Below are 20,903 nucleotides of genomic sequence, written 5' to 3' on the forward strand. Positions count from 1 at the left end.
GCTGAAGATGATTACTCCCATTTTCTTTTTGATGTGTAGATTTTTAAATTTTACTTTCTTTTGTCTGGTTTTTTTTTTTTGTCTTTTCTTCTCTTTTTCGTTCTTTTACACTTATATATTTTCCTTTTTTTATTTGTATTACTCTTATTTTTTTTTTTTTTTTTTTTTTTTTTTCCTTTTCTTTCCTGATTTATTATTTTTTTTTGTTTATTTGGTTACATTACACTTGCTTCTTACTATCCTTCTATCTCACACTTTTTTTTATATTATATTTTTTCTTTTGAATAATACCTTCTTATCTTTCTCTGTCGTGACAGCTATTTTTTACCTTTCCTGTTATTTTATAGATGTGACAAATTGATCATGAAATTCTTGTTTATTCACTATAGATAATTTTTGGTATTTTTTGATACGCTTCCCAACATACCGAGCAATTCTTCCTTCCATACTCGTCGTGATGTCGATATTTACAGCTTTTTTTGTCTATCGTCTCTTTCTCATTGACCATTTTTTTTTTCATGTGACTTTTTCTGTTCCTTGCAGTTGTTTATTTTTTCTCTTTTTTTTGTTATTACTCTAACTCACATCTTTGTTTGCTCCCGGCTGTTTTGATCGTCGTTCTTTTTTTCACCGACGTCGTATGTTCTGTGACTTGCAGTGAGCTTGCGGGCGCCATGTTAAGATTTTTTTTCTTACTTTTGTTTTCGTCGCTTGTTACTTACCTGATATGTTAGTTGTTTGTTGTTATCGGAGTTGTTATTGATCCCTGGGAGTGTTGTCAATGCGCTTTCTGAGGTTCTCATTAGTATACTTATGCCCTCTGAAGATGAAGCGTGCGTTCACTGCAGTACTATCGCATCTGTTTGCCGTAGAGTACGTTTTCTGAGCACATCCTGACACTCTGTGCACACGTTCACAATAATATCAGAGTTCACACTATTCGCTGGAACTATTCACGTTGCGTGTCGTATCTGCGCTTTTGTTTTCGTTCACTTTTTTAATTTGTTTGTTTTCGCTATTGAGGAGTATGATTCACTAATGTCTGTTGATTATTATTTTTTTTTATTTTTTTTTTTTCGTTTATATTTTGTCTGATCTTTTGATTATTTATGTTTTTTCTTTTTCTTGGTAGTTGTTCTTTGTGTTCTGTGTGATTTCAGTTTTATTTTTTTTGGTTTTGTTGTGGTTATTTGGTGCTTAACTTTCCCCTTACCACCGTATGCTGGTGACGATGTTTCCGCTGGAGGTTATTCTTTTGTGTTTGTGTTTTTTTTGAGGTCTAGCCACCGTCGCCCCACGCGGTAGCTAGTTTCGTTTCTTCAGACTGTGAGGCTTGTGATTTGTTATATGCATGTCACATACACGTATGTCCTTTTGTTTTTCTTTCCTTGAGTGCCAGATGTTTTTTGTTATTTTTGTGTTCGTATTTCTTTTTATGCTAGGTTGTTATTAAGTATCTGTTGTTAGTACTGTATGTCCTATTTTTCTTTTCTCATGACTGTAACCGTCCTGATGGATCTTCAAAGGATTTTTTTTTGAACGTTGCTGTTAGCTTGGGCGCTTTAGTCTTATTTATCACGCTAACTTTACCTCTCTTGTTATATTATTGTTTGTATACGTTACAGTAAGGCATAAACGCTTTACATGTTTGAAATCAAGAATTTTGTACGTATGACATTGTTACGTATGTACAAACGTAACGCATGTGGTCGCATTGTGTGACTGGGTTTGTTATTTGTTTTGTATTTTTCGTGTTTTCTTTTTTAATTCTTTCTATTTTTTCGGCTCTTTATTTCTTTTGTAGTGTTTCTTTAGTCTCTTTCCTTGTTCTCATGTTAGTTGTGTTTTTTGTTGTATTTGGTTTTTGCTATAACCTAGCTTCATGTCGTTATGTTCGCTTGTTATTTTGTTGTCTATGTCCAGTTCTTATTACACGTAGTATTTTCTGTACACATTCTCATTTTCATATCCGGATCTTTTTCTTGTTCTCTTTGTCTGTGTCTTAGTTCTTTCTTTTTTGAGTGTTGTCGCATTATGTGTGATCATAAATGCTATTTATCTACACACACTTATAGGTGTTGTAAGTGTTTTTCATTTCTCTTTTTTTTCTTACACTCTTGTCATTTTCGAGAATGTTGTTGCATTTGTTTGATAGTCTTATTCCATCTGCTTTTCTTTATATTTAAGATTACGCTATTCTGTATTTTTTCTTTTCTTTTTGCTTCTGGTTGTATGGGTGTATTTGTCGAGTTCTGTTATGGACATTTACTCCATTGTTTTTGCGACATGTTGGATTTTAGCATTCTTCTATATGTCGCTACTGTTATCGTGCACTTTTTTAATGAGTGTACAGGCGACACATGGGTGAGTTCTTTCTTTTTTTTGAGATTGTGTTGGTCTTGGATGTTGAGTGTTCGATTTACTTTTTTTTGTTCATTTTTTTTTTTTTCTGCTTGGTTTTTATTTTTGCTTTTTTTTTTTAGGTTTGATGATTATTTGAGATCCGGACCACGCTCGAGAGGATACTTGTCGATTATGTGCAGCGATGGGATGCATGCACCAACTGAGAGACTCCCTGCCGGATGTATCCGGCTCTGTCGTTCGGTTCAGTACAGCTGTAGCCGTTGCGCGCTACCAAGCCACTCGAGCATGCGGCTCCGTTGAGCGAGGGAGATAGGCACAGGTATATGTAGTCGGTCTGGTGTATAGCGCTACCTAGCCTCCTGACTCTAGTATCCCCCCTCAGACGAGGAGACCGATAGAGCGATCGCATGACGGTAAGAGTCTCGGACGTACTTGGACTCATACCCACGTTATGCCATCTGAATGAGCGATTATTTCAGAGACGACTGTACGACTCTGAAGACGCGACTACAACCCGCCCCCGTTGCAAAGTAGAAGTTGGATTTTCTGTCGGTTTACTGCTGACACTGTCAAGCGGCGACAGTATCGCGAGCGACTTCGTTTACCGTCGGTTATCCTCTTTCCCGCATCTACTCCACACCCATCCTGCAGCCCTTGAGCCACCTCCAGCGCACTCTCTATCTTCCTTTCCCCGCGACCTCCACCCCAACCCCACATGTGTCGCCCGCTGTCCAGCTGCTCCGTTCCTTTCGTCATGTCGCGGATTTTTGGTTACGCGCAAGTTTTCCTATTTTCTGACACTTTAAGCTTTTTTTTTATATCACATTCTTATTGTGCTTACAACTTCTTCCGAGTTTTTTTTGCATTCTTTGACGGACCTAACACGTAATTTGCAGATTTGTTCAGTATTTCTTCTAGTGCGCTCTCTGCATCTTGTCTTGTAATTTTGTTACTCTTCTTCTTCTTACCTTGCTTTTTGCCTCACACACTCCTTTTTATATTTTTTTTCCTCCGCCCCCACTCCCCTATACATTTTTTATCTTTTCGCTAGCCACTTTTCTCCCCTCCTCCGCCTCTTTGTTTTGTTTTTTTTTTTATGTGACTCTAGTGGTTATAGTCTGCTATTCTCCCTTTTACTTTTCCCTTGGTTTCATGTGTCTTAGGATACTCTTATTTTTTTCTTCTCCCGTTTGTTCATCCTTCTTATTTCGTGTGCTGTATTTTTTTCCTCTCGCGGACTATTTTACTTTCGTCTTATTATCTGTATGTATGTCTCTCCTTTTTTTTTATCATTCTTCGCCTCACGCATTCTGGTACTCTTTTCACGTGATTGCGTTCGCGCTTCATGTTACTCCTTTTTTCTCTTAGTTTGTTATGTATGTCCCATTCTTCTCATTGTTCCTTCTTACTTACCGTTTAGGTGTTCTTTTTTTTTCTTGTTTTTTAATCGATCGATTTGGAACCTTGGCTTTCCGATGGTGCAAAACCAGCCATCCCACCTCTTTCGGCGTATTCCGCTGACACCCTTTTTACCCTCCCTTCACCTTCGCCCGCCCGTTTTTTTACCCGCTGGCGCGTGCCTTATATATCCCTCCAATGCGACATTCCTGACTCTTCAAATACGTTACAAGCCCACGAAAATTGAAAACATACACGGACACAGACTTAATGTTCATAAAATCATGCATGTTTTTTTTTTGTTGCCTCACCTGAATAGTGCATTCTTCTCTTTGGCCACAGACACAAACGGCAGAATGATAGAGCGCTTTTCTTTTTGTCTCCAAACAACACGCTTTAAATCAGCAGCTCTGACACCAGCAGTTTCTTCCCACGCACTGGTTGGGGCTGAATAACAAAAAAGGACAGAATAATATACAAGCTGAAATCCACCAGTTCTCCACAGATGCCGACTTCTGCAGAACTATGTTCACAGGCTCTTACCAGAGTACACTTCAGGTTGCCTCCCTGCTCAGCACCCTGGTCCGCCGGTGCGGCACGCCCTGCCCTTCGGAAACATTGAGTCACTCCGTGTTTCTGGTAGCGCTCCAAGAGGGTTTTCGGTAAGCCCCAGCGGATAACCAGCAGCTTTTCAGCATCGCGCAGGAGCACGCAAGGCGACGCTGCGCAGAGCACATAAATAAAGCACTTACACAAGCAGACTGCTACTTTACTTCACTTTATTTCAAACAAACACATATCTAATCTTAGATTATAAATGTAATTCCGGCTTATCGTGTTGTTACTGCTTTGTGGGGCCCTGTCTTTTATCGATATCAAACATTTGAGATTTCCCTCCATACCATGGCACTTATTTTTCTTGTTTATTATGTTATTTTCGTTTATTTATTTAAGCACTCTGGATTGCTTGTTGTTCCTTTCCTTATGCTTTAATTCAGTTTAATCCAGTTTGGAAACAGCATTCATACTGTTCAGTATGCAACAGTATGAACTGACACGATCAGAACCTCAAAGTAGGTCATTCGTTATGACCTGATTGAAACCCCTGACCCCTGAAGAGGATCCATGTATCAACTTGTTAACCCACAAACCGCAAATTAAACATATCAAATGACTTCAACTGGCTGAGGTGAAGTGTCACTGCGATGTTTTGAGGTCTAATTTTCCCACTGGGGACCGTGAGCACCGAGGCGACTGGTTCTGTAACGACTGCTGGAGGTTTGGCCTTCTTCATGGCTGCCGCGAGGGGATGGGGCCTGAACAAGATGTAGTCCCTGGAGACATCCAGATCGGGTGGGTCAGGCGCGTTGTGTTTGGCCCACGGAGGAGCGCTCTTCTTCTGTATGTAACTTTCTGCCTGTGAGACACACAAATGCGAATTTATTATCTTAAGTTTGAAAGGACAAGAAATCGGGCATGATGTGAGGCCAGGACTCACTGGTGGAGTGTCTACTTGTCGAGTATTGACGCAGGCCAGGGCTGACTGGATGTTCTCCGCCTCCTCCGTAGTCCTCAATGAAGAGGAGCCTCTGAAGCACGATCTCTGCAGGTCAAGCTCCCATCCTGCGTTCTCTTACAATCACCGCTCCGCCCACAGACTCCCTTCCTGGTGCTGTGTTCGAGGTGCTCCGCCACTCTCTCTCTTATGTCTACAACCGGCGCAAGAGGCCGTGCGACAGCCGGGCGGGCGGCGCTGGTCTGCAGGCTGCACGGGTCGACAGTCATCCAATCACTTTGCAGCAATCTTCCTCATCCAGAGCTAATGTGGATTCTCCAAGTGCTCCATCACCCTGAGACGAGTCAGATACACGTCGTGTGTCATCTATGTTAGATGTTTAAAAAACAAACTCAAATCAAAAAACTCCTTTGCTTCAGTGTTCTCTGATGTTTTCTGCAACAGTCTGTCTCTGTCATTCAGAAGCTTGCGGAGGCTGCTAAATGTAAATGCGTGTTCACACATGTGAGCGGTGTTCATGTTCCAAACAAATCAGATCAAATTTGTAAGCTCAAAGTCACCACAGTACATGAGCGGGCTTTTACCAATCTGTACAGGGAGGACACCTCTGTCCTTCGACCCTCAGTTCAAGTGAGAGAGAGAGACACACATCACAGAAGGACAGCACAGAGAGGAGAGAGAGAGTACACACGCCAGACAGAGACAGACACCCACAGACAGATACAGACAGACAGACAGAAAGAGAGAGAGAGACATACCGACAGACAGAAACGAGAGTAGGGAGCGCCACACACAGACAGCAGAGAGAGAGAGACAGACAGACAGACAGACAGAAAAGAGAGCGGGAGAGACACACACAGACAGACAGATGAGAGGAGGACCAGACGACACGACAGCAAGAGAGAGGGAGCGGACACACACAGACAGACAGAGAGGAGAGGGGGACAGACAGACCAGACAGACAGAAAGAGAGAGGGAGAGAGAGACCCAGGACAGAAGAAAGAGAGAGAGAGACAGACAGGCAGAGAAAAACACAGGACAGACAGAGAGAGCGCGAACACACACCGACAGGACAGCTAGCGAGACAGACAGCCAGGACAGAAAGAGCGAGGACAGACACAGACAGACAGACAGGGGACAGACAGAGAGGACAACAGACATGACAGACAGAGCGACAGACAGAACGGGAAGACAGAGACCCAGACACACAGACAGTGACAGAACCAGACAGAGGGGACACAGACACACAGACAGAGAGACAGACACAGACACAGACAGACACACAGACAGACAGACAGACAGACAGACAGACAGACAGCCTGGTCCCCTTCATGAACTCACCCCGGTTTCTTCTTCACCTGGTGCCGTCCCAGGTATCGCGGAGGACCCGAGCTGCTCATCGTGTCTGACCGTGTGAGACAAACGCGTCAGCGGCTGGAAGTGAACGAGCATGACATCAGTCTGACTGTGGACACGACTCTACAAACTGTAATAAACAACGTGTGACTGACAAACAAACAAACAAACAAACAAACGGACTGTAAACACAGACGGACTGTAAACACAGACGGACACATCTGGAATCAAAAAGGCCGCCAGAGAGCCACCCGGGGCTCCACGAAAAACAGTTCGACGGAACAAAAGCGAAGGTACGAAGGGTTCCGGCTTTACTACTACTGCATTTTAAAAAATCCATTAATTTGAACAAAGATTTAAAGTTTAATATAAATCAACTAATACACTTAATGTGAAGCAAATAATAACATTTATGTAATAGTACTAATAAACTCAATGTGCTACACAGTGGTGTAGTAGTGACCAGGTTTATGCATTCATTATTACATATATACATATTACTTATAACAACGCTATTGAATGCAGTCATTATGAGTTTATTAGTACGATTACATACATATTAGTACTTGCTTCACATTAAGTTTATTAGTTATATTTATATTAAAACCTATGTTATTCAAATGGTTTGGAAATTAATTAAAATGCACAAGTGGCCTAAAGAATTTATTTTTTTGAGTGTACTACAAATATTAATAACACTAAATAGACTGTAAATGCTGTGTGTGTGTGCTTTATTTCAATAATAATGGTTATATTTTATTGTAAACTGTAAAAATAAGATAGATAGATAGACCCATCATCATTGGGTATATATATTTCTAGTTGCTAGTACTAGTATTGAACTACAAGACGCCTTTAATTAGAGTTATGTAAAGCTTTTGATGGGATAGTTAGGTCCTAGAGATGTGGTGACAACAGCTGCACAGAGAGGGGGCCCAATTTGATTTATTTTTTTATTTTTTTTGTCACAGGGCCCAAAATTCCTGCCAGCGGCCCTGCCAGTAGCAGTATGCAAACATAGATAAACATCCATTAGAATGAACCTATAACACAGGAGCCATATGTTAAAATTGACCTGAGATAGATCTAAATTTAAATATGTACAGATGAATCAAACATTTGCAGAGGAATCAAACATTTGCATAGAAAATAAATATATAGCTGTGTTAAGAAGTTAACCAGTGCTAAACAGCTATACAAATAGAAAACTATATAAAAAATAGAGAGTGACTGTAGAAAAAAAAATGCTGTGATGACAAATTGAGTTTATTACAGTCATATATATATATATAGTAATGTAGTAATTTTTTTTAAACTATTGAATAAACACATGTGAACTTTGAAAATGCAGACAAATACAGTTTATTATGAACAGTCAGTAGTACAGTACGTTGATAAATACAGTTTTTAAATGGTCTACTGTTATTATGATACTAATTAGCATATATTTATCATATGTTTTGATCTGACAAGTTTATTACTGTCAGTATTAAACATATTAATGAGTTCACACACACACACATGAGCTGTAAACAGTAGCACATATAAAAGATAAATCCGGTTTAAATTAATGAAGCCATATGTTAAAATTGACCTGAGGTAGATCTAAATTTAAATATGTACAGAGGAATTAAACATTTGCATAGAAAATAAATATATAACTGTGTTAAGAACTGAACCCGTGCTAAACATCTATACAAATAGAAAACTATATAAAAAATAGAGAGTGACTGTAGAAATGAAAATGCTGTGATGACAAATTGAGTTTATTACAGTCAATAGTTAAAAAAAACAAAAAAAACTATTGAATACACACATGTGAAGTGTGAATATGCAGACAAATACAGTTTATTATGAACTGTCAGAGGTAAAGTACGTTGATAAATACAGTTTTTTTAAACGGTCTACTGTTATTATGATACTAATTAGCATATATTTTAAACGGTCTACTGTTATTATGATACTAATTAGCATATATTTATCACATGTTTTGATCTGTCTGAGTTTATTACTGTCAGTATTAAACATATTAATGAGTTCACACACACACACATGAGCTGTAAATCCGGTTTAAATTGATGAAGCCATATGTTAAAATTGACCTGAGATAGATCTAAATTTAAATATGTGCAGAGGAATAAAACATTTGCATAGAATTTAAGTATATGTGAAGAGGAATTAAAAATACGCAGAGGAATCAAACATTTGCATAGAAAATAAATATATAACTGTGTTAAGAAGTGAACCAGTGCTAAACAGCTATACAAATAGAAAACTATATAAAAAATATAGAGTGACTGTAGAAATAAAAACGATTTTTTAAATAAAAACATCAAATGTAATGATAAATTGAGTTTATTACAGTCATATAGTAATATAGTAATATTTTTTTTTTAAAACTATTGAATACACACATGTGAACTTTGAAAATGCAGACAAATACTGTTTATTATGAACTGTCAGTAGTAAAGTACGTTGATAAATACAGTTTTTAAACGGTCTACTGTTATTATGATACTGATTAGCATATATTTATCACATGTTTTGATTATTCATTAAACATATTAATGAGTTCACACACACACACATATGAGCTGTAAACAGTAACATATTAAAGATAAATCCGGTTTAAATCGATGAACCGTCTCGTGCCTGTGTGGGCGGGGCGCTCGCGCTCTGCTCTCGGGGCGGTGAGGGCGCGCGCGGCTCGGTGTGGGCGCGCGCGCCCGCTGCGACGTTGCGGAGGCTTCAAGATGGCGGAAGCCCTGACAGCTCAGGAGCACTGGTAAGCGTCTCTTACGGGCTCATTCCTCGGCCGCTCGCTGCGTTCAGCGGGCACAAGCGTCACCTTCTGTTTCCTCTTGAACGGGCGGGGTTTTTTCCATGTGTTTTATCCCGGTGATCGTTCCCGGTAACGACGCGGTGCGGCTCTTTCGCACCGAGTCCGGTGTGACTGACAGTTAGCATGTGTGTTAGCATGATGGCGGTAGTAGTAGCTCACGTTAACCGGCTGTGCGCTTTGAATACTCGCTGCCTTTCAACCACAGGGAGCCACCCAAGATACGTTCACGTCGCTTGTGATAACCGGCGACGCCTCCGTTTGCCTCCTACACGCGGACTCCCGGTGTGTTTGTTCAACCGGGCACCGTTAGCCCGTCCAGCTGCCACATGTAAACCTGATGCTAATGCTAACGGCTACTAACGGCTATTGTTGAGGAATTCCCTCGAAAGTTAAAAAAAAATCAGACGTTTATAAAAAACAACAACAACAAAAAACGGTGGCTTTGGGTGATGTTGGTGTTGGGTTAGTACCGTGACACGGTAGAGACACACCGGGTGTGTGTGTGTGTGTGTGTGTGTGTGTGTGTGTGTGTGTGTGTGTGTGTGTGTGTCAGATTTACGGTGCAGGATTCACAGAAGTGATCCTCCGGTTCCTAGCATTGTTGTTGCCATCACTTTCTAGTAAAAAGGGGTGGGTGGGTGTGGCCTGACGTTCATAGCAACATCAGATGTCACGCAGCTATTTTCTATATTCTGATGACAGCTTCATTTGTTTATTGTCATCGGGCGTTCACGAGAAGTAAATGATTATTAAGCTGGCTACAGCCTCGATGTGTTTCTCTCCACTTCCCCCTCAAGATCCAGTAACAGCAGCTTCGCTTTCAGGACTTTGCATTTATTCTAGTTTTAAGTCGAAATCAGCGACTTGTTGTTGTTGTTTTTTAATTTGGTAAGAGCACTGATCAGATGATCGGCGGTTCGATCCCCAGCTCCTCCACAGTCAAATTAGATTTTATTTGTATATAGCCCAAAGTCACAAAGTACAATTGTCTCGAAGGGCTTTATATTAGATTAGATTTACTTTATTCACCCCACCACGGGGAAATGTACACACACTACAGAATTAGAAAAAACAGACAGAAATATCTGTAACCTACAATAAACATGAAAAATAATCAACCTTCAAACAGACAAGTACTGAGGATAAAAGTGGCATGATATATAAAAAGAGTATTGTAATGTAAAGTGACCACAGTGTGAGAAATATTACAGCTAATTATTTTAAAACTTAATTAACATTAAGTTGGTTAATAATATGTATTTCTTCCATGTCAAACAATAGTTTTGTCGTAATTTCGATAGATAAATTATTATCTATCGAAATTAGATTAGATTATACTTTATTCACCCCACCACAGGGAAGTTTACTTGTTACAGCAGCAGAGGAAAGTGTAGCACACACTACAGAATTAGAAACAACAGAGAGAAATATCTATAACCTACAATAAACATGAAAAACAACCAACCTTCAAACAGACAAGTACTGAGGATGAAAGTGGCATGATATATAAAAAGAGTATTGTAATGTAAAGTGACCATAGTGTAAGAAATATTACAAAACTAAGTGGCCATGATACAAATAATAACTGCAAAGGTATAAATGAGATAAAATGAGACATGAACAGGAGACTACAACATGATCAGGTGTTGTACAGTCTGACAGCAGCAGGGATGAAGCACCTGATGTTTCTCTCCACTTCCCCCCAGATCCAGTAACAGCAACTTCGCTTTGAGGACGTTTGCATTTATTCTAGTTTTAAGTCGAAATCAGCAACTTGTTGCCTTTTGTTGTTTGTTTTTTGGATTTGGTACAGACTCAAAAAATATACTTGCACACCAATTTGCAGTCAGTCTGTTTACATATTTCATGTATACAAATAACTGTAAATCCTGTCCATACTGCCATATTACCATACTTATATTTCTACTAATAACTCTGTTTAAACTGTGCCATAATATCATACTTATCTTTTACTTATATTTTATACTTCATGTCTATGCTGTTTGGGATAAGAGGTAGTTCGATGCTCTGTATGTCCTGTACATATGATCGGTGGTTCGATCCCCAGCTCCTCCACAGTCTGCATGTCAAATCAGATTTTAGATTTTATTTGTATAGCCCAAAGTCACAAAGTCACATTTGCCTCTGAGGGCTTTACAATCTGTACAGGGAGTGACACCCTCTGTCCTTAGACCCTCGGTTCGAGTGAGGAAAAACTTGCCCACAAAAAACCTTTAACAGGGAAAAAAGGTGGAAGAAACCATCATGTCGATACTGAACTCCAACTAAATGTAACAGCCAAATCCAGAAAACGTTTAATCACACATTATAGTATAAACTCACACTGTCAGTGACGGCACGCTGGAGGCATTGAATTGTATGGTTTGATGCTATTATCTGTGTCTGATTTGATCTCTTGCTTGTCCCGTCTTGATTGAAATGCCAGGACCAGGTGTTGGTTTGTGTGTGTGTGAGACAGAGTGTGCGTGCTCTTGAGTACATTCTTGGCTCGGTGTGTTCAGACCGTGTCACAAATCTTTCGAGTCTTGTTCAAGTGAACTTGTGACTGGATAAGTGACTAAACACAGATTTTCTGTGCAGGCTCAGTGTTTGTGCGTCTCAGGGGCTTCCTGTGGTGTTATAACACAAACCGCATGTGTAGTATCTACCTTTTTTTTAAAAAATAAAAAAGGTCCTGGGTTGCTCTTTCTAGCCCGTCATCTATTAACAAACTCGATCATGAGACGAGCTGCATCAGGCTCCGCGTGGCTTACCACATCTGCCAAACAATTCATAGGGGACGCCGCATACTTGGATTAGTTTTTCACTTGACATGTGCATTCTTCTTCTTCGTCCCATGAGAGAGAGGAGATTGGAGTTTCGTATACAGCTGATAAGTTCATCCGTTGTACCTGCTCATAGACTCTCCTTGTGCTGGTTACATATTTGGAGGACAGATGCAGCTCACTTGGGTGAAAACAAGCCGACTGTTGTCTCCTGGCGTATGAGTTGCTGTCATTCACGGCATCTTCAGCCCGCCGCTCCCATCTGTATCGCACATTATCGTGACTTTGGCATGACGGAGCTGAAGTGGCTGACAGACTCGTGCCTGCTCCTTGTCATGTCAGTTGTCACCTTTATCTTCTCTGTCGCTCTGCTTCCTAAATCCTGAATCTTTTGACGTGTGTCTCCTCACTTCTTCTGCACAGTTTTTATTTTGACACATCATGATCTCTCCTCTCTCATGTTGGTCCAGGCTGTGGAGGAGTTCCTGGGTGAGGTGCGTAGCAGGGAGCAGCCTCACAGTGCTGGCCTTGTGTCCCAACCCACGGCTGTAAAGTTTCTTATGGCCCGCAAGTTTGACGTCTCCAGAGCCATCGAACTCTTCCAAGCATACAAGGTACGGCGATCGGTGATCAAACTGAGATTTACTGACATCAACAAGACATCACACGGCTTAATTAGGCCTGAAGGATCTGAGGATCAATTGCAAATTTTCTAACCTGACCTTTTCTGAATATTGGAATTTTTATTTGAGTTGTGAAACATTTCTTCAGGATTATTATTTTCTTTATTTAACCTTTATTGAAAGGTCCCATTGGACAAGACAGGCGACAGTGCAAACTAAGAACAAGTCAATTAAAACAACACATAGCAATCTATATCTTCTTATTTGGTGGTGTACACAGGAATGGGACAGCAAGGTTTCTTCAACAGGTCAGAATCTGTTCAGTTCTGAATGACGACAGTGAGAAAGTCAGTCCACTGAGGTTTCTGTGCAGGCACATTCAGAAGGTGGACGCCCGTAAGATCTAATGAAAACCAGTGCGACATTTCTCAGTATGGTGCGTCGACATGAACCAGAAAGGCACGATGCAAACACACAAAGGTGTCGCCTGTCTTTTGGTAGAAAGACTGACACTAGACAACAAATAAATGTTTGTTTACATGCTGTTTTAAGTTGCGAGCTCACGGCTCCCTGTTTCTCTCTCTCCCGTCTTCGCAGAACACAAGAATCAAAGAGGGCATCATCAACATCAACCCTGATGAGGAGCCGCTACGCTCTGAGCTGCTGAGTGGCAAATTTACAGTCCTGGTGAGTGCTGAAGCAAACGCAGGTTATCATTTTTATAATTACACCCCACGATAGACAGAACATCATGCTCATGATGGTCGTTAAAGAAGAGCGTGTTTATGTACGTGCAGGGCAGTCTGCACATGTATGCTTGCATTTGTCTTGTATATAATACGTATAAACACGTGTATGTTCTCACAAACCTCATAATCTGTTCGTGTTCCTTCCAGCCTGGCCGCGATGCAAAGGGCGCCGCTCTAGCCCTCTTCACCGCTCGTCTCCATCGGCCGGACGTCACCACCCACAAAGCTGTGCTGCAGGCCATCATCTATCAGCTGGACAAAGCCATAGAGAGGTGACGCCCCCAGGCTTTATGCGTCCAACTTTTTTTCTTTTGGCGATTGTGGCCAAATTCGCACCACGAGACTTTTATGTACCTAGATAATAAAATGTATTTCTCATGGTTTCTTGTGACGCCGCTCCTCTGCTGCTTTTAATTTGAAAATCTTGTTCATTTCTCCTCCAGTTTACAAACTCAAAGAGACGGACTCATATTTATCTATGACATGACCAACTCCAGCTACGGCAACTTTGACTACGAGCTCTGTGTCAAGATCCTCAATTTGCTGAAGGTGAATATAAAGAACATCCTCGGCCGCTCTCTGATCTGCCGACCTTCAGTTTTTTTTTTTTGCGTGTCTCTGAAATCTAAAACCCTTCTCATCATTTTGTCCTCCTGATGTTTGTTTTTCCCAGGGAGCCTTTCCAGCTCGTCTAAAATGCGTCTTCATCGTGTCATCGCCTATTTGGTTTCGAGCACCTTTCGCGGTCCTCCGTCTGTTTGTGCGCGAGAAGCTGAGAGAGAGGGTGTGTGTCGCTGTTTTCACTGTGGAGTTACATCATCGTGAGTAGGATGTTTTTTTGTTGTCATTCGTCATCTCAAACGTGTTTTTCTTTCCTTCTCCATCCACCAGGTGTGCACAGTGAAAGCCCAAGAGCTGCCCAGCCACATCCCAGTCTCCTCCCTCCCCGAACACCTGGGCGGGACGTCCCAGTACAGCCACGTGGCTTGGATCCAGTCTTGTGTTAACGTGCACACAAACACTGTTCAGGGTGACACACAAGAACACGACTCGCACGACTGTGTGGGGAGCCTGCTGCGCTCGTACAGCTTGGAGTGCAGCAACACAAGCGCAGGCGCTACACTGTCCCACGCCCACATAAACACACAGTTAGGTTCCGAGCTGGCCGTGGCGAACTCTAACTGCTACGACGATAGCAATGCTAACCCACACAACCACTGCGGGGTGGTGGATGGAAGGACTCGAGGCCCGGGACAGTCTGCTGCCAACAGGCCGCAGGGGAACCACCAACACTGGAACGGCTCGGCGGTGAGCGGGGACTCGAGCCCCAACGCTAACATGAATGGTCGCGGCCGGCAAGCCCCTCCCCAGTCAGACACGCCCCCCGACACACCGCTTTCCCAGAAATGCGATGGGGACGTGGTGGACGGCAGGGCGACAGACTCCGGCCACAGGTCTCAGAACGACAGCGTGAAGGAGGAGGACGAGGAGGACGGCGAGGATGACGAGGAGGAGGAGGAGGAAGAAGAAGGTGTGCCTCCGTTGCCCCAGAAATCTTTGCCTCGTCCCCCCCACCAGCTGTCCTCCCAGTCCCCTTCCCTGTCTTCATCATGGGATCCCGACGACGAGGACCGCTGCGTGGAGGCGTCCGTTCACATGCCGGAGCAAGGAGGGATGACAGTGCACGAGCTGGTGGAGCACGTGAAGAGGAAGAAGAAGAAGGGGATCTATCAGGAGTACGAGGAGATTCGCAAGGAGCCACCAGCGGGCACCTTCGACTACTCCAAGTAAGAGATAAAAAAACACGTACATGCTCTGTGTACTTCTGTCTCTCTGCGGGTCACTTCCCTCATTTTAAGCCTCTCTGTATCAGACAGAAATCTGATCAGGCCTTTGTTCAAACCCGTCACGGTTGTTCTCATCCCACCTTCACAGAAAACTGTCCAATCAGATCAAGAACCGGTACAGCGACGTTCTCTGCCTGGATCAGTCACGAGTGCGACTCTGCCAGCTCTGTGACGACGAGGACGAGGTAATAATTAATTCATCAAACTTCCAGTTCAGCAACACGTTGATATTGTTCCACCTTGTGTTTATCAGATACTTCCTATTTCTTTAAACCACATAAACCGACTCTATGATAGATAGATAGATAGATAGATATATAGATAGATACATACATACATACATACATACATACATACTTACTTACTTACTTACTTACTTACTTACTTACTTACTTACTTAATTGTCCTTTACAGGAAATTTGTTTTTGCAGCCTGTACACGACTTTGATACTGTCAAACATTCCACTATCCAATAACACGCGTCAGATTCAGTCAATAAAGACAGACGAAGACATCGCAAAGATTTTTTTCCTCGTGGTATTCACGGTGTTATCGTGACCGTAGATCCTAACACCGTGCCGTGACTCTCACCTGTCGTCTCCTTCTTCTTCTGTGTGCTTTGCAGACGTCAGATTACATTAACGCCAGTTTCATGGATGGGTACAAGAGGGGAAACGCCTACATCGCAACTCAGGGTGAGCAGCTGCTGTCACACGCTGTGCTCCCACTCATGACCTTTTTTTTTTATATAGTGCTGCATGCACGGCACAGTGTGGTGTCACCGTGGCCTGACGTTCTTTTCGTGTAACTCAGGTCCTTTGCCAAAAACGTTTGGTGACTTCTGGCGCATGGTGTGGGAACAGATGGTACTTATCATCGTCATGACCACCAGGTGAGACTCCTCTTACCTCTTTAACGTTTGTGAATTGTGTGTTAGAGATGTGGTAGTCCAAGTAATAAGATATAACACTCAACGGGCTGACAATGTGTGTTTCTCAGGGTGGTGGAACGCGGCCGTGTCAAGTGTGGTCAGTATTGGCCTCTTGAGGAGGGCAGGACCGAGCAGCACGGATACTTCTTGGTCAGGAACACACACATTCAGGTGTTTCAGGACTTCAAACTCTCCCATCTTGAACTTTACAACACACAGGTAAGTCTCCTGACCTGATGTGATAATAGATACTGATCGCTGGAATCTCTTCAATCTCTTTCACACTTTTTCTACGAACCTTTCCTAACAGTCCGGAGAGAGACGGGAGGTGTGCCACTACCTCTATGTCAGCTGGCCAGACTTTGGAGTGCCCAAAAGTGCATCGGCCATGTTGGACTTCCGTGAACATGTGCTTCAGAGGAGGGAGGCTGCGGTCCAGAGCCTGGGCTCCAGTTGGACGGGGCCGCCGGGGGGCCCTCCTGTGGTCGTGCACTGCAGTGCTGGGATTGGCCGCACAGGTAAACGCATACATCAGTATGAGATTCACATTTAAGGACCACGTTATTAGATATATCTCTTGTGTTTGTTCCTCAATCATAGGGGCTGGGTATCATTTGAAAATGTTCAGTACCAGCTGGTCCTACAGTTTTAGTCTTTCCTGTGACTAGGCATGTGTGTGTTTTTGCGTAACATCTCCATCTTTTGTTTTCCCCATCGCTTCCCAACCAGGCACATTCTGTACACTGGACATCTGCCTGTCCCGGCTGGAGGACATCGGCACGGTAGATGTCCGTCAGACGGTGCGGCGGATGCGCACGCAGAGAGCTTTCAGCATCCAGACCTGGGACCAGTACTACTTCTGCTACACGGCAGTCATCGAGTATGCCCAGCGCAACGGGAAACTGAGCCCGGTGCAGTGGTCCGACTCAGACCTCGAGACGGACAGCGAGTGAGAGACAAAGCGGAAGGGATAGAAATAAAAAAAAAAAACAACGAATGGGATAGCCGACCTAAGCCGAAGTCATAGGAACGAAAAAAAGAGTGAGGAGTGACTCTTCTGCCGTAAGAGAGAAGAGGCGGAGGAGGATGGAGATCTTGTTTTGGCTCTTGATGTGAAGACTCCCACAGTTGCTCTTCCCCTCACGTGAATGGACAGACAGAAGGAGGCGAAGAGCTGGAGATATTAAAAATAAATAAATAAAAAAAAATACAGGGAGTGGAGACTGTGCGTCACCGATCGAGCAAGCTGTCCTGCCAATTTCCGAGCCCCCTTTTTATTTAGCAAACTACAGGGGGGGGGACTTGGCCTGCCCTGAACCTGTCTTGTTGACAAGAGAGTTGTACGAGTTGTAGCATTTTTATATTGACTTGCACATGAGGAATGACAAACTTGAACTTTACCCCTCAAAGCCCTCCAAACCCCCCCAGTCTTTCTTTTTTTTTTTTTTTAATTATTCTCCTTTTTCTTTTTTTGTATTCTCGTTCCGTTTCAACCCCGAACAAGTCTGTGAGCGCAGACGAAGCTGTGAAGGGTACGAAAAAGTGAAACTTGAAACTTCTTTTGTTTTGTTTTGTTTCGTTTGTTTGTTTTTTTTTGAAGAGGAAATGGTTCTGCGTGAGAAAATGGTCGTTACGTGACAGTAGATCAGTGTGAGCCGTTTAGTCCATTTCTGTTTTTTCTTTATTTTCCATGTCCTTTTTTTTTTTTTTTTTTTTTGGTGCATTTTCTACGTGTGTTTCATATTTGTGCATATGTAGACTAACTTTTCAAAGCCAAAGTCCTCACCCTGAATGCTTGGATGTACTCCTTACTGAGATATTATAGACTGAAGCCCGTGTATATTCTTGTAACATACATTTATACATTATTGTGCATAATAACAATCTCTGAAAGAAGAGCAAAAAAAAAAAGAAAGAAGAAAAAAAAAGAAGCAGCCTTGTTTTAATATAATTGACTTAACCTTGAGAAGAAATATCTATGTAGCGAGCCAGGCTATGACAAAATATAGAAAAAAAGGGGGTTGTGGTATTAAAACTGATATCGTATTGCAGATCCACGTGATTTGTCAGGTCTAACATCATCTTTACTGTCGGAGCGTTCTGATGGGGACGATCTTTAAGTAATTTGGCCTTAACTTGATTCACTGCCTCATTGTTCTCAGACCTAAACCATACCTGAAACTGTAAAACTTTTGGGTCCCCCCCCCCCTTTTCGTCCTCTCTCCCTCGATACCATAACCGTTTGTGTTTTGATTCTCGAGGCACGCTCCGCCTCGGATAATTGTGCCTTCAAAGTTTTTTCCTTAGCTTAACGTCTCGCTAGTGTAGTAATAACACCCAAACTAGTGCACTCGAGTAGTGCACGTCGACTATGTGCCACGCAGGACACCCACATTTTGCCTATAGTCCTGCACCGTAGTGCACTACTTCTGAATAACACGCGAGTAGTGAGTTATCTGGGACGAAGCTCTGGTTTGAGACACGGCTATTCTTTTATCATTTGACCTCAGGGGGTAATTCTAGTGTTTTTTGCCTAGTGTCAAAGATCCGTTTCTGGGTTTGCCTCTGGTAAATTATCATTTAAGGAAGAAAAAAAAAAATATATCGACTTTATTTTGTATTTTTTACTGTATTGTATCCTTACTATATTTATGTCTTTGTAAAACTTCTACAATATTGAAATCAGTGAATGTTGGTACGATGCTACAAAGAAAAAGGACAAAAAAAAAACAAAAACCAGTTATTTGCATTTGATAAGCTGAACAAATCAGATGGGGGGGAGTGAAAATATATTTTTTGTTGTTCACAATGAAATTTTTTGGTGGCCATTGTATTTTCAGAACTGACTTGTATAAATGGTGATTGTTCGACTGTAGGACAACAGGGGAGGGTCGCGGGGGGGAGCTAACGATTATGTTTTTAAAGAGAGCTTATTGTTAAAACTCTTCAGTAACTATTAACGTCTTACTGTCCGGTACCCGATGCCAAGGATAAAGCAAAAAAAAAAATATCAAGACAGAAAAAAAAAATAAGACGTGTGGCTGCCATTTCTGTTCACAAACCCCAGCTTGGTGTCTGAGTAAAAAAAATATATATATATATTAAGAATGGGTTACGATTGATCAGCATGGAAAGCGAGCCTTGAATGTTTTTTGGGGTAATGGTGTCCGAGCAATTTAGTCGAGACAGACGTGGATATTGTTGGTGAATGTGGACCCTGCATCCCTCAGTACCAAAGGCCCAGGCTCACCCCTAAAGATTTTTGTTTTGTTTTTCCCTATATCACATCTTCAACAGCCTCCTTAGCATGGACCCTTCCAGTCCTTCAAGTCTTGCATCCACGGACACCGAAAGACTCCTCGGGAACATTACTAAAGATTATGTATAGCTACAAAATGGGAGAGTGTGCGAGTGTGTGTGTGTTTGTGTGTGTGTGTGTGAGAGAGTCTTGGTCCCCATGCTACTTTTTAATTTTGTTTTATGAGAAACAGAGAATGCGACGTGCATTTGTCATTGGTGTTCATTTAATGTTTCTTTCTGTGCTTTAAGTTCTCGTGATTGAATTATGGCCTTTTACATGCTGTCAGCCCGGCTGTCCCATTAAAGCAATGGTATTACTATCTCGAATGAGTACAAAGCCAACGTGATTTCTTCTTGACTTGGACCGCCGAGCGATGTACCGCGAAAACCACGCAACCCACAGAGCTCCCATAGAGCTTGTGACAAGACTCAAGCCTGATAAACAACTGACTCACCGTCTTAGAAACAGAATAAATCCTTTATTGATCCCTCGAGGGGAAAATTAAGTTTTTGCATGACTTTTACCTGAAATACAACTCCACACACACATAAAGAGCTTATAGACATGCACGTGCGGCACCTCTCTAGCTACTAGTCCGCCCTTTTCATACACAGCACTGCAAATCATTTTGGGTATACACAGAGGTATATGGTACGTATTAAAGGAAATCACATGTACACCCAATAGATTGTATTTCCTAAAGGACTCCATCATTTATGTCAGTGGTTCTTAACCTTGTTGGAGGTACCGAACCCCACCAGTTTCATATGCTCATTCACCGAACCCTTCTTTAGTAAAAAATAAAATATGATTTTTTTTTACTGGTGCACAAAATGAACCGTGCATTAACATCACCTTGTTCAAATAACAAAACCAACACAGTGCATGAACTCACAACAACTTACCTCAGTGTGACTTCTGCTGTTGCCTTTGAGAGACCAGTTCAGATATGCGTGGCTTCACCTTGGCAAGTGCCAGTCTCATGTCATTTTCACAGCAAAGTCTGTTCCTTTTCTTAGTTTTTATGTCCAGCATCCTCCAAAAACAATTGCTCACAAAGATATGTTGTAACAAATGGTATAAAAAATTCCAGGGCGGAGGCTCCACGAACCCCTGAGACCGACTCACCGAACCCCTAGGGTTCGATCGAACCCAGGTTAAGAACCACTGATCTATATACTGCCTATGTC

At 42.1% G+C, this 20,903-nt stretch overlaps 1 protein-coding gene across 1 annotated transcript; it reads left to right on the forward strand.

Moving 5' to 3' along the window:
• Positions 1-9,266: 9,266 nt before the first annotated feature.
• On the forward strand, positions 9,267-20,035 carry ptpn9b (protein tyrosine phosphatase non-receptor type 9b; the record flags this gene model as incomplete). The annotated part of the gene is made up of 13 exons (XM_027282522.1): positions 9,267-9,419; positions 12,733-12,876; positions 13,483-13,572; positions 13,782-13,906; positions 14,078-14,183; positions 14,308-14,418; positions 14,526-15,421; positions 15,570-15,666; positions 16,107-16,176; positions 16,295-16,373; positions 16,481-16,631; positions 16,723-16,930; positions 17,142-20,035. Coding segments are annotated over 13 exons (2,454 nt in total), but the record flags the coding sequence as incomplete, so codon positions are not given.
• Between the last annotated feature and the right edge of the window lie 868 nt (positions 20,036-20,903).

This window comes from Larimichthys crocea, chromosome X, assembly GCF_000972845.2.
Source record: "Larimichthys crocea isolate SSNF chromosome X, L_crocea_2.0, whole genome shotgun sequence".
NCBI lineage: Eukaryota > Metazoa > Chordata > Actinopteri > Sciaenidae > Larimichthys > Larimichthys crocea.